The sequence below is a fragment of the Ovis aries genome, chromosome 5, assembly GCF_016772045.2.
Source record: "Ovis aries strain OAR_USU_Benz2616 breed Rambouillet chromosome 5, ARS-UI_Ramb_v3.0, whole genome shotgun sequence".
Classification (NCBI taxonomy): Eukaryota; Metazoa; Chordata; class Mammalia; order Artiodactyla; family Bovidae; genus Ovis; species Ovis aries.
In genome coordinates this window covers 70,695,965-70,709,901 of record NC_056058.1, presented here as the reverse complement: position 1 = coordinate 70,709,901, position 13,937 = coordinate 70,695,965, and the positions used below count along the sequence as shown (strand labels likewise).

General features: G+C 38.3%; 1 protein-coding gene across 2 annotated transcripts in view; it reads left to right on the top strand.

Moving 5' to 3' along the window:
• The window catches only part of GABRB2 (gamma-aminobutyric acid type A receptor subunit beta2), a 309,255-nt gene that overhangs the window by 105,384 nt on the left and 189,934 nt on the right, over positions 1-13,937 (top strand). For both annotated transcript variants that reach the window (XM_027969181.2, NM_001267876.1), the window contains 1 exon segment: positions 6,547-6,767. In XM_027969181.2, the coding sequence (XP_027824982.1) occupies positions 6,547-6,767 (221 nt within the window).

Here is a 13,937-nt window from a genome sequence, read left to right as displayed (position 1 = left end):
TGCTCTTTAAAGCATCGGACCTTGCTTCTATACCAGTCACATACACAACTGGGTACTGTTTTTGCTTTGGCTCCATCCCTTCATTCTTCCTGGTGTTATTTCTCCACTGATCTCCAGTAGCATATTGGGCACCTACTGACCTGGGGAGTTCCCCTTTCAGTATTCTATCATTTTGCCTTTTCATACTGTTCATGGGGTTCTCAAGGCAAGAATACTGAAGTGGCTTGCCATTCCCTTCTCCAGTGGACAACATTCTGTCATAGTTCTCCACAATGACCCACCCGTCTTGGGTGGCCTCACCGGCATGGCTTGGTTTCATTGAGTTAGACAAGGCTGTGGTCCTAGTGTGATTAGATTGACTAGTTTTCTGTGAGTATGGTTTCAGTGTGTCTGCCCTCTGACGCCCTCTTGCAACAGTAACCATTTTACTTGGGTTTCTCTTACCTTGGACGTGGAGTATCTCTTCACGGTTGCTCCAGCAAAGTACAGCCACTGCTCCTTACCTTGGACGAGGGTTATCTCCTCACCACCGCCCCCCCTGACCTTGAACATGGAATAGCTTCTCTAGGCCCTCCTGTGCCTGCGCAGCCACCACTCCTTGGACGTGGGGTAGCTCCTACCAGCCGCCTCCCCTGGCCTCGGACGTGGGTTAGCTCCTCTTGGCTGCGCCCCTAACCTCGGACGTGGGGTAGCTCCTCTCAGCTGCCACCCCTGACCTTGGACTTTGGTAGCTCCTCTCAGCCATTCCTGCGCTGTCACAGGCTGGCACTCTCGGCCGTTGCCCCTGACCTCGGACGTGGGATAACTCCTCTTGGCCACTGCCCCTCGGGCATGAGGTCCTCCCGGCTTCTGCCTCTGACCTTGAACGTAGGGTAGCTCCTCTCAGCAGTGCTAAGTGTGCCGGTCACAGCCGCCCATGATAAGTCTAGTAAGTAGTATTATATTAATATTAACATTGTCGTTTGATATTGTTCTGAGACTATGCAAAATGTGAAAAGTATACAGAAGCCTTCTGAACTAATTTTTGTTTTAACTAAAGTTAAATACTTATAAAAATAAATTTAAAAGAAAATAGCAAAATAATAAAATAAAATGTTTTATATAGATAGATATCCATCTATCAATATCCAATTGTAGAAAGTAAACATGTAGCAGAAAAATGTTTGCAGAGCAAGAATAGGCAATTCACAAAATAATAAAGTTAGAAAAGATAGTAAACACATACACAAATTATTTCATGCCATATATTGTATAGAACACTATACCAAATAAATAAAAGGGTTTTGAATCTTGGTATTAGAAATGGATTACAAAAATAGCAAGAATTAATTATACAAGAATTTTAGATATTTAGGAGACTTTGAAAGGCAAAAGCATTTGAATACAAGTGTGACAAAGCATATCTTAAAATGGAATTATATTATTACTAGAGATGGACTTGAAAATTTCCTAGTTCAGTTGTCTCATTGTACACATGGGGAACTGAATCTGTAACCGCTTAGTGGAAGGCTGATGAGGTATCCTGTTACCTGGTATGCGTTAGGTGAATTATTTTGTAGCATGGCTCTGTTGTCTCCAGATGTCAGAGCAGCTCTTTTTTCCCCCAATTTCTAAGTTAATTAGCTTGACTTTCTTCTTTTGAGTTGGAAACAGAGACTCCTTCACCTCAACCAGGGTTACAACAGAGGGACATGAGAATACCTGAGTAAGAAGCTGAGCGTGTCTTGTCTTAGAGATCATGGGCTTGTTTGTTTGTTTTTACTTGAGCAGTTTTAAATTTTATTTTTTAAATTTACATACAGAAGGTGCACTCATTTTGGTTTATCATTCTATGAGTTAACTCATCTAGTTGTGTAACCGCCACTGCAGTTAAGATGCAGAGCAGTTCTGCTACCCCAGACCATTCCTTCATTCTGTCCTGTTGTGGTCACGCTCTCCTCCACCTCAAATCCCAGATAAGCTCTCGTCTATTCTTTGTCCCTAAGTTTTTCCAAAATGTCATATGAATGGAATCATATATCATGTATGTTTTTTTTAAATCTTGCTTCTTTGACTTAACCTTCTTTGAAAACCAGTGATGATGTTGCATGTATCAGGAGCTGCCTTCGACATGTGCTCAGGAGTGGGTTTGCTGCCTTGTATGGCAAATGTCTATTAACGTTATAAGAAATTGTCCAGTTGTTTTCCAGGTGGTTGACTATTTGTTTTCCCACCTGCCATTGCAGTTTTAGTTGCTCTGAATCATCAGCAGCAATTGAAATGGTCAGTTGTGCTTTTGTTTTATTTTGAGAGCCTTGTTTAACATAATTACTTAGTTTTAAAGTTTGGAGACCACCTACCTTTGGGATGTGGGAATGTCACATTTACAAATTTCACATATGAGACAGTGAATTTGTGGGTCTCATACTCAAAAGCAAGATCTTAAGACAGCTGTCTTGCTTGAAGTGAAGTGAAGTCGCTCAGTCGTGTCCGACTCTTTACAACCCCATGGACTGTAGCCTATCAGGCTCTGCCGTCCATGGGATTTTCCAGGCAAGAGTGCTGGAGTGGATTGCCATTTCCTTCTCAAGGGGATCTTCCCGACCCATGAATCGAACCCAGGTCTCCAGCATTGCAGGCAGACGCTTTACGGTCTGAGCCACCAGGGAAGCCCTTGCTTACTTGTTTCCTTATTTATTTGCTTATTTAATTATTTATTTTCATTTGCATGCTGCAGTTGATTCTCATTATTTGCTGAAAATTTTATGCTTTCTCAAATCTACTACCATTTTACCTTCTTCAGAAATCTTTGAGTATATTTATGTGTTTATTTATAGATTCTAGTGTTTTATTGATCTGTGTTTCTATCATTACTCCACTGTCATACTGTCTTAATGTGGTTTCCTAGTAAGTCTAGAAATCAGATAGTGTGAATCCTCCAATTTTATTCTTTTCCTTTGAAATTGTTTTGTTTATTCTCATTCCTGTGCTTGCCATATAAATTTTAGAATCAGTATATCTACAGAAATCCTACTCAAATATTAATTGAGATTAAATTTTATCTATGGAGCAATTTGAGAAGAGTTGACATCTTAACAATGCTCATTTCTTAAAATCCAGGAACTTGGTGTATCTCTCCATTTATTAATACTTTGGCTATGTTTGTGTGAGTGTGTATTACTTTAAGAAGATGAAAGGAAGAAAAAACAAATAAGAAACTCACCATTGTAATAGGTTTTCTTCACATTTTGATTTTCTGCCAGTCTGCCTACTAGATTTTACTTTGCACCGTCGTTAGGTAGTAGCTTTTTAATTCTTTCCAGGATGATTAGTTGTGATTAGTGGGAAAGACAGCCTGTAGTAGGCATACTCCATTTTGTTTGGCATTGAAAGTTCATTGGTTTTAGTTTTGATTATGATTATCTGAGTCCTTCTTGCATGGTGATACCATGGACTGTGGAGCACCCAGAAGTGATTTACTTTTTTTTTTTTTTTCTTTTTGAATAAACCAACTCTGAACAACTTCCTGAAAGTAGGCTTGTTCAGTTCAGTTCAGTCGCTCAGTCGTGTCCAACTCTTTGCAACCCCAGGAATCACAGCACGCCAGGCCTCCCTGTCCATCACCAACTCCCGGAGTTCACTCAGACTCATGTCCATCGAGTCAGTGATGCCATCCAGCCATCTCATCCTCTGTTGTCCCCTTCTCCTCCTGCCCCCAATCCCTCCCAGCATCAGAGTCTTTTCCAATGAGTCAGCTCTTTCCATGAGGTGGCCAAAGTACTGGAGTTTCAGCTTTAGCATCTGTCCTTCCAAAGAAATCCAAGGGCTGATCTCCTTCAGAATGGACTGGTTGGATCTCCTTGCAGTCCAAGGGACTCTCAAGAGTCTTCTCCAGGTGTAAAGAATATGTTTTCTACATAAAAGCTCAGAGCATTCATTCTGGGGGCATGAAGACCCAGGAGAGAAAGGGTAGAACATAGAACCTTTCCTTCTTTCTATGTCCAATAGCATTTATTTTGATTCAGGAACTTCTTTTCTTGAGTGTCTTGATGTGTCATTTAAAACTAAAAGAAATGAAAATTGATGTGACAGTTAGCAGAATCACCAGGGTCTGTCTGGGAGCATTTCTTAGCAGACACTGCCTTGCTGACAAATAACAGGAGTTAGCATATGACTCAAGATCTCACAATATCACCATTTATTTAGCCGCAAAGAAAATACAATTTCCTTTGTCCTAACACATCTCAGCTGACTGATAAACCCCAGCACCTTCCAAACTGTGTTATCTCCCCTAAATCTTTAGAGGGCTTATGTAGCTATATCTTGTAATAGAGATAATAATAAAATTTTCCATTTTATGTCTAAGAATTAGAAATCACTAAGTGTGTTCTCTCGAGCACGCTATAAATTGTTTGTTTTATTTATGGCCAAGTTTTTAGGCCATTTGTTACACAGAGATGTATAAAAATGTGTCTGATCCATTTTCTCTTCTCTAGTTATATAATTCATACCTTCAACTTTGCTTTTATTATAAATCAAGATGCTATGCTAGAGATCCTCAGACTAATTCTTTATTAAGAATTAGAGTCTGATGAAACAGTTCAAAGCACTGACTAAAGTAACACGCTCAAGAAAATTTCACCTACATTTATTTAATATACTTTTGTTGTCGTTCAGTCGCTAGGTCGTGTCTGACTCTGTGATACCATGGACTGCAGCATGCCAGGCTTCTCTGTCCCTCACTATCTCCCAGAGTTTGCTCAAATTCATGTCCATTGAGTTGGTGGCATATCTTTTGTGTAGAGGTGTTAGTCATTCAGTCTTGCCCGACTCCCTTTATGATATTAATATTCTTCTATTAGAATATTTATTTGATTTTGTACTTCTCATTCAGAAGTCAGCTCCACACTGACTTCTAAATGAGATAAAAATTTATGTTTGTGAAAGCAGGAGAAATATTTAAATTTTTTGCCAGAGGATTATACTTTTCCTATGAAACTGTTTAATGCTTTTATCAGGTAATATCTTGTAAGTCATATTTTAAAATTCCATAGCCATATTAGCATGTAGAAATCTCAGCAAGGGTTGGAGAAACTCAGGGACTTCACAGAGATTGAAGTGTGTATTTTATCCACAAGAGTAATCAGGTATGTGCAGAAATCCAGTAGACTTAAGTTTATTGAACATTCGTTCATTCATTCATTATTTGTGCCCTAGGACTGTGCTGGCTTTGAGGTTGTAGAGATGATTAATACTGGATTCCAGTTTTGTTTTTTTTAAGCCCTCAAGTAGGGCATTGTGAACTGATTTTAAAATAGAATGGTAATTATCCTTTTCAAAAGAATACTTAGTCCTTCATTTAGTCATTCAAATGAGGGTGAGAGAGCAATTACATTGTAGCCATGGGCCTCTAAGGGAGAAAACATGTCGCAAGATGTATGTAAGTGCTTTATTCATAATATATAGCTTTCTGTAGTTCACAGATTACATTTGAGTTACACATTTAATTGTCATAATAATCTTTTGATAGATCAAGGATGTATTAAAAGCCCCATTTATAGTTAATGGAAATGAAGTAAAAAGAAGTTATGTAAATTTGCGTCCTAGAAATAGTTAGGAAATGTTGGAGACTGGGACTCTAAGACCAGTGCTCAATTTATAACAACCACTGTTTCTCCAAAGTAAGGAGACTTATCTGATGATCCAGAATTTCTAAAATTCTAATGAAATACTAACTGAACTTATATTGTTTAGATAGGTAGGAAGCTATATGCGATAAGTTTCAATATAACTGACACCTCCAGTAGGAAGCACACCTTGATTAGACAGATACAGATTTTCATATAAACTCTTACAATTACTACTGTAATTAATTGACCATTTTTGCAATTGTATTTATTTCCCACCAAAAGCAAATCAAAATCAAAATCCTGAGTACCCGTTTTTAGAAAGACAAATTACTTACTAAATAATTATTCCTTACCATCTCTCTTCCTGAGTGAGTGAAAGTCACTCGGTCAGTCTGACTCTTTGCAACCCAATGGACTGTATAGACTTCTCCAGACCAGAATACTGGAGTGGACAGCCTTTTCTTTCTCTAGAGGACCTTCCCAACCCAGGGATCAAACCCAGGTCTCCCTCATTGCAGGCAGATCCTTTACCAGCTAAGCCATAAGGGAAGCTCTCTTCCTGAGTAACATATAGCAAATTTCAAAAGGATATGCTCTCTTCACTTTTGTACTTACTGTGGTGCCCATCGCATAGTATGGACTGAGTTGGAATGGATTTAGTAAATTAATATTTGCCAATATGTGAATTTGACACGAGTTTGAGCAAGCTCTGTGAGTTGATGATGGGCAGGGAAGCATGGCGGGCTGCAGTCCATGAGGTCGCAGATTGAGACATGACTGAGTGACTGAACTAAACTGAATTTGTAAAGAGTATATGTTTATAGTATTTGGTTGGATATATTTTCTTGTGAATACTCAGGTGTTTCCTTATCTCCCAATTCCATTTAGGTACAAAATAACCAATTTATTATTTTTTTTTATCTTCTCAATTTCACAGGATTATACCTTGACAATGTACTTTCAGCAAGCTTGGAGAGATAAGAGGCTGTCCTATAACGTAATACCTTTAAACTTGACTCTGGACAATAGAGTGGCAGACCAACTCTGGGTGCCTGATACCTACTTCCTGAACGATAAGAAGTCATTTGTGCATGGAGTGACCGTCAAGAACCGTATGATCCGCCTGCATCCAGATGGGACAGTCCTTTATGGCCTCAGGTCTGTAGTGACTGTTTCAATATTGAACTTTTCCTGAGCACAATGCTTTCTGTTCTTTATTGAAGGGAAATATTGTGCTATTTTCCTGAGTCCTCCCTTAATTCTGCTGATAAGCAGTTAAACCTCCTATTCAATAGACATCTGAGAGCTTAGGGTAGCATGTTTACAAAGGGACTTATCCCCAGCTAAGCCTAAGTTTTTTTCTGAATTATCTTCCAATATCAGCTGCTGATCCTAAAGCTGCTTTCTTTAAGAGGTAGGGATAAGCAATATTAAAATAGCTTGCACATGGGGTTTCTTTAAAGTGGAAAAAAGTTCTGAATGCCCAATGCTTGTTTGAAAGTGGCAGATGCTCTGTTTCCTGAATTGTTCCTGAGCTCTGTGAGGAAAAATAAAACAAGTTAACTGGCAGTATCTGCAGACTCCACCAAAGTGGTGGCATTTTAACGGATTTATGGAAGAGAACTGAGAAGGCCAGAACTGAGTCTGGCCTTCCAAGGACACGAAGGCTTTCTGTGTCCTCTCACCTCCAAGGAGTAATCAGACTTGCAAATAAATAAAGCCATCATCTCATGTTTATTAATAGTGAATTAACACTATTAAATGCACTTTTATAGCAGAAAAGGATTGTGATGCTCTGCTCTCTTTGGTGGATAAGTTGTGAAATATTAGTTTCATCTATAAAAAGTTTATTTTCCTGGAAAATGATGAAGAAAAAAGTTATCTGTCTTACTCTGAAAACATCTCAGGGTAAAGAATTCCTGTGCATCATTAGGGAAAAAAACAACATTTTATAATGTTCAATGTGTCTGATATATTCTGTTTTACATGAACACTTGATGACTTTATCATAATGGTGATGATAATAACAATATTGTTATTCATTTATTGAACAAACTTGTCAGGGGTCAGACATTAGTTAGTACACTCCATCTGTTATTACAGTTATGATGACATGCAACAACCTCATAAGTTAAAACTGTTACAGTCTTTATTTCAAATGAAGGCTGGTATAGCTTGTCTAATATCACAGAGAAGTAAACAGTGAAAATGGGATCCCAGTCCTGTTCTAAGTTCAGAGCCAGAGCTCATAACTGTTAGCCTAGGATGCCTCTCACTCTGGCATTGTTCCTATCTGTTACATCTCATTTTCATTATCTGCTGTATTCAGTGTCCTAATTGGTTCATTGTCTCAGATCCTTATAAGCCAGCTTCTTTGTTTATCCTGTTTGTAGAGAGAATAGTATTTGTTTATCAAGGGAGGGAGAGAGGGAAGCAAAGAGAGAACATGTTTGTACTCCATCAGCCATTGAAAGTAAAGAGATGGATTGGATACAGGCACTGCTCACATACAAGCCTTATGGAAAAAGGAAAACAGAAGAAAAATAAAACAAGTTAACTGGCAGTATCTGCAGACTCCACCAAAGTGGTGGCATTTGAGTGGATTTATGGAAATAATTGTCTTAGCATATATATTGTGGAATCCATTACAAACATAAGGCACCACAAAGACCTTAATAAAATGGTGACCACATGGGCAGTGGAGGTTGTAATTCACATGTTTTAAGAGTTACAGACAGAGAGAAGTGAGAATCCTGAAGAAGGCAGAGAGAGGCACAGAAATAAGTTACTAATTCAGCAGGGAGCGGCAAGTTTTGGCAAAGCATTTGACCCAGTGCTGGATGCATTTGCCCAGCAGATCTTCACAGCAATCATGTAGAAATAATCTTGCCCTCTTCGTTTTTCCTGATGATACCCACATTTAGAACAGAGAACCAGTTATGTTCTCTGTTATACCCAGCATTGGCAAAGCACCTACACTATAAATAAAGTAAATGAAGATTGTCAGTGAATTCTAAATGCACATATTCAAAGTTGAATGGGTGGGGAAAATCAGCAGTCAGAATGTCTGTACAATTGAGAGGGAAAAGAGGGGGCCAGCACAGGTGATAAATACGGCTCTTTTAAGGCATTAAGCCAATAATCAGACAAAAACGGTGGTTGCTATTCATTCTTATCAAGACCAACTGGATACCATTACTGAAAATCATCACTCTCTCAGCCCTGCTTCCAACAAGGACTGTCAACATACGCGAGTTCCTGAACACATCCGGTGTCCATACAATTAACATTTCTACTTGAAGGCTCATGGATTGTGATTGTTCTATCAATGGTATAGTTACTTCTGAATATGAAATTGGTAAGAGGTTTTTCAGGAAATTTGTATATATCTCTTTCCAGTTTTTAGCTGATAGAACAATTTATTTCATGGCTGAAATTTGATGCAGGCTGGATATCCCTTTTTAACAGCAGAGGTTTTAATTTTTTCAATAAATAAGTGAGAGGAACTCAATTAAAATCACTACTGGTGGGTTGATTAAGACCTGCTTAATTCCTCCTGCTATTTACCTACCCCCTGACCTCAGTCATTCTGCACCCTGACCTCAGTTCTTAGTTTGCTAACAATTTAACTCGTATCTATGTTCAGTAGTGACTGTCTTCCAACAGCATTTAGAATAGTAATAATATTAATATTCGTAGTTAGTACTCAGTAAAGGATTTAGTCTGTACTTGGCACTGTGCCAGAACATTCCTTATATAATTTCATTTAATGTCAACTTTAATTCCTACAGAGTGGGCACTGTTGGTTTGTTGATTGATTGGTTTTTCCTTCTTACATGAAGAAGCTCTGGAACTTGTATACCAAGTTACATAGCTACTGCCCAGGAAAGCATAATTGTTTGAATACAAAGATCTTGCTCTTTATTATCATTCTGTCCTACTCCTTAGGTACTTGCAAGTGGAAGTAAAGAATAGTAGAAATCACCCGAGAGCATGCAAAGGAAAAAAAGGAAGGTAAAGAATAGTGAGATGGGAATGCCTTGCATTGATCCACAGATACAGACATTGTTCTGATTGATAGAATAAGTCCCTAAAGAACTATAGTCCTGAGTCATCTGTGGAAGGTTCACTTTTAGGTTCTGAGATTCACACCAATCCCAGTTTACAAAGGTATGATTTTTGGTGTGTATAATGATGGGGCACAGAAAAGATCATTGCAAAGAAACTGATAAAGGCAAGGTTCATCAGTTGGGATAAGGAGAGCTGAAAGGCAACCTTGAAGACCTAGATATAGAAAACTGGTACAATGAAGGCTTTAAATATCAAGGCAGTGATGAAGAAATTGGGTAGAACAAATCCTCTGGGCTGAATGTCATGCATGTTCAAGGCAAAATCCTTTAAGGATTTAAGTGTTTCTTCTGTTGAGATGTACAAAGATTGGCAGGGGTGAGGGGGCTAGAGGAGAAGTCATTGAAGTCATTCAGAGGATCTGAGTATGCCTCTTGTAAAGTTTCCTTAGTGAAATTTTTAGGTGTTAAAACATATTTAAGATAATATAGTATGAAGAATAATAATATTTCTTTAATTTCATGGTGAGTATACAGGTGTTTGGGCTTCTCTGGTGGTTCAGCTGGTTAAGAATCCACCTGCAATGTGGGAGACCTGGGTTCAATTCCTGGGTTGGGAAGACCCCCTGAAGAAGGGAAAGGCTACCCACTCTAGTATTCTGGTCTGGAGAATTCGATGGACTGTATTGTCCATCGGGGTTGCAGAGAGTCAGACACAACTGAACAACTTTCACTTTCACCTTCATATAGGTGTTTGTCATGCTGTTCTTTCACCTTGTCTTCAGGTTTGAAATTTTTCGTGATAAAATTTGGAAAAGAAAAATGGCCTTGGCATCTCTGGTTCTATTATCTAGGAAATAGCACTCAATATTTAGAAGTCTGCAGCCAGAGAATGTTATTTCTCATCTCTTAGAGGTAGAGAATTACCTATATGTGACGTGTACTTTTAGTAGCTGTGTGTGAAAACAAGGTCATCTCATCGTAGAGGATGTGTACTCAGTGGGTAGGGTCCTTGATTCCAGACAACCAGGCTGTGATCTTCCTGATCCAGGGATCAAACCCAGGTCTTCTACATTGCAGGCAGATTGTTTACTGTCTGAGTCCCCGAGAAAACCCTGATTGTTGTTGTTATTGCTGTTGTTGTAGGTTGGGCATTAACATGTTTTTATTCTGATTGGGTTTTTGTTTCCCCATTGCCAAAAGAATGGATGAGCAGCTTACTCTGTCATTCCGTTACTCTTCAGGTTGATTATCATTTTAGAAGTACAGAGTTCTGATGCTGTGCACAGACACAATTGCTCAGTGCAGCCAATTTCCTTAACAAAGTATTATGGCAATAGAACTTGTGTTTTAGCTTGGGCTTTTGTCTTTGACCTCTTATTTAGCCTTAAGCATCTTCTTCAGGTTTTAATTTCCTCATAAATAAAAAAGGTAGGGGGATCAATAATGTCATTTTAATAACCCAGTCATCTTCTGAATCAAATGAGATTAATAAATAGAAAAAAAATTGATATTCTGACATCAGTCTGGAAAGTGAAATTAAATATTTGGAGTAGCAGAGTAATTTGTAGATAATAAGTATGCCATGTTACTTAATATTCGATAAAGAAATGAATGCTGGGGATATTTGATAAATAAACAGAAGGCTAGAACAGAGAAAGCTTTAGCTATCAAGGTAGTAGTTTTATATTGTAGAATTTTACCCCAGGTATCTTTCCATGATTCTTTGAAGACACTCCTTTGTCTTGAACAAAAAGAACAAGAGGAGCAGAAATGAGGAAGTCAGTTGAAGAGATGGGAAAGGTCCAGGTCAGATATGTCTAATATGAAAAAGGGAACTACTAAAATACTAAGAGGATTGTCAAACCATTTTGAGATCACAAAACTACAGTGGAGCCAATTATCTCCAGCCATTGCTTTGGCAGCCTGAGATGAAGAAAAAGGAGGGTAGGTGCCTGGTTTGAGACCCAAGTTGCCGTGACAGCCTTTAAAAAGTGTCCTGTAGCCACAGACCCACTGTCTCGTTTGTGGCATGCCCTCTAATTTTCATGTGATCAAGCATTGTATATTTTCTCTTAAACCAGGCCTTTCTTTTTATTTTCATCATGTCTTATCAAGCATCTGCTTTTTAAACCTTATTGAAAGATCTGCAGAAATAATTAACAAAAGTGATGAGTAATGTTATTTTTTAAGTCTGAGTTTATAGTTTATAACTAAAGAGTAACAATATCCTTAAATAAAGATTCCTACCTTCACTCTTGGCTAGTTGGTAACTCAGTTATGCCAGTGTGATCATAAGATAAAATACCTCCTTTCTTTTATGATACTATTTATATATTTCTTTAAGAGATATGGCTGGAGGTAAAAATATTTTCTTGGGATTAGCCCAGCTGTAGAAGTGGTGACAACAGACTTTTCACTGTCTAGGAAGAAGAATTCCTAGCAATTTATAAAGCAAATATTTCAAATTGATTAATTATATTTAATTCCAAGATAAAATTTGTCCAATCAAATTATTTTCAGAACACTTCAAGGAAAAATGGCATAGAAAATACAGAATTTCTGCTGATGAGTGCAACTAAAGCAAGTGAAAATCAGATTAATCTGGTGTTGACATTACTTCATAAAGAATGTTACATAGGTGTAATTTAGACTGTTACAGAGAAGGCAGTGGCAACCCACTCCAGTACTCTTGCCTGGAAAATCCCATGGGTGGAGGAGCCTGGTAGGCTGCACTCCATGGGGTCGCTAAGAATTGGACACGACTGAGCGACTTCAATTTTACTTTTCACTTTCACTTTCACTTTTCACTTTCATGCATTGGAGAAGGAAATGGCAACCCACTCCAGTGTTCTTGCCTGGAGAATCCCAGGGACGAGGGAGCCTGGTGGGCTGCCGTCTATGGGACTGAAGCGACTTAGCAGCAGCAGCAGCAGATTGTTACCAGGTTGATGCAAAAGTAATTATGATTCTGGACCCTGAATTTTAAGTCATTATAACTAGGCTTAAACACATCTTTATTAATCAAAATAGGAATCATTACAATCAACACTTTTTTGCCGATGAGAAATAAGTTTGTTTATTCCTGTAACATAAAGATCCATGTTTCAGGATTTGTTGAACTGTTGGAAAGCATTTTATGCCTCCTGTTGGATATGGAAGTATTTTCCCTGAAAAATATTGTTGAGATGCCTGAAGAAGTGGTAGTCAGTTGACTAGAAGTTAGGCGAATATGGCAGATGAGGCAAAACTTTGTAACCCAGTTTGTTCAACTTTTGAATGACATGCGGTCAGGCATTGTTGTGGAAAGGAATAGGACCCTTTCTGTTGACTGATACTGGCTGCAGGTGTTGCAGCTTTTGGTGCATCTCATTGATGTGCTGAGCATACGTCTCAGATGTAATGGTTTCACAGGAATTCAGAAAGCTGTAGTGGATCAGGCGGGCAGCAGACCACCAAACAGTGTCCATGATCCTTTTTTCGTGCTATTTTGGCTGTGGGAAATGCTTTGGAGCTTCTTCTTGGGCCAACCACTAAGCTGGTCATTGCTGGTTGTCATATAAAATCTCCTTTTTATTACACATCATAATCAGATCGAGAAGTGGCTCACTGTTGTTGCATAAAATAAGAGAAGATGACACTTCAAACCAACAAATTTTGACTTGAGATCAGCTCATGATGTACCCTCTTATCAAGCATTTTTACCTTTCCAGTTTGCTTCAAATGTCTAATAACTCTAGAATGGTTAATGTTGAGTTCTTGGGTAACTTCCTGTGTAGTTGTAAGAGAATCAGCATCGAAGATACTCTCAGTTGGTCATTGTCAACTTCCGATGGCCAGTCACTGTGCTTCTCATCTTCAATGTTCTGGTCTCCTTTGCAAAGTTCTTGACTGCACTGTGTGTTCATTAGCAGTTCCTGGGCCAAATGCTTGTTGATACTGAGAGTTGTCTCCATTGCCTTATGACCCATTATGAACCTGGGTAAGAAAATATCTCAAATTTGCTTTTCATCTAGCATAATTTCCATAGTCTAAAATACTTGTAAATAGCAAATAATGATTTACTACCAAAAAACATAAAGCATGAAATGCGCATTAAAATGGTGTATAACATAATCACATTCATTTAATATTGTATTCTAGTATGAAATGGCAAAGTTCAACAGTGCAAAATTGAAATTACTTTTGCACAAACTTAATATTTATTTAAAATAGAAGTCATTTACTAGATTTCAGAAATCTATTGAATAATTACTCTGAT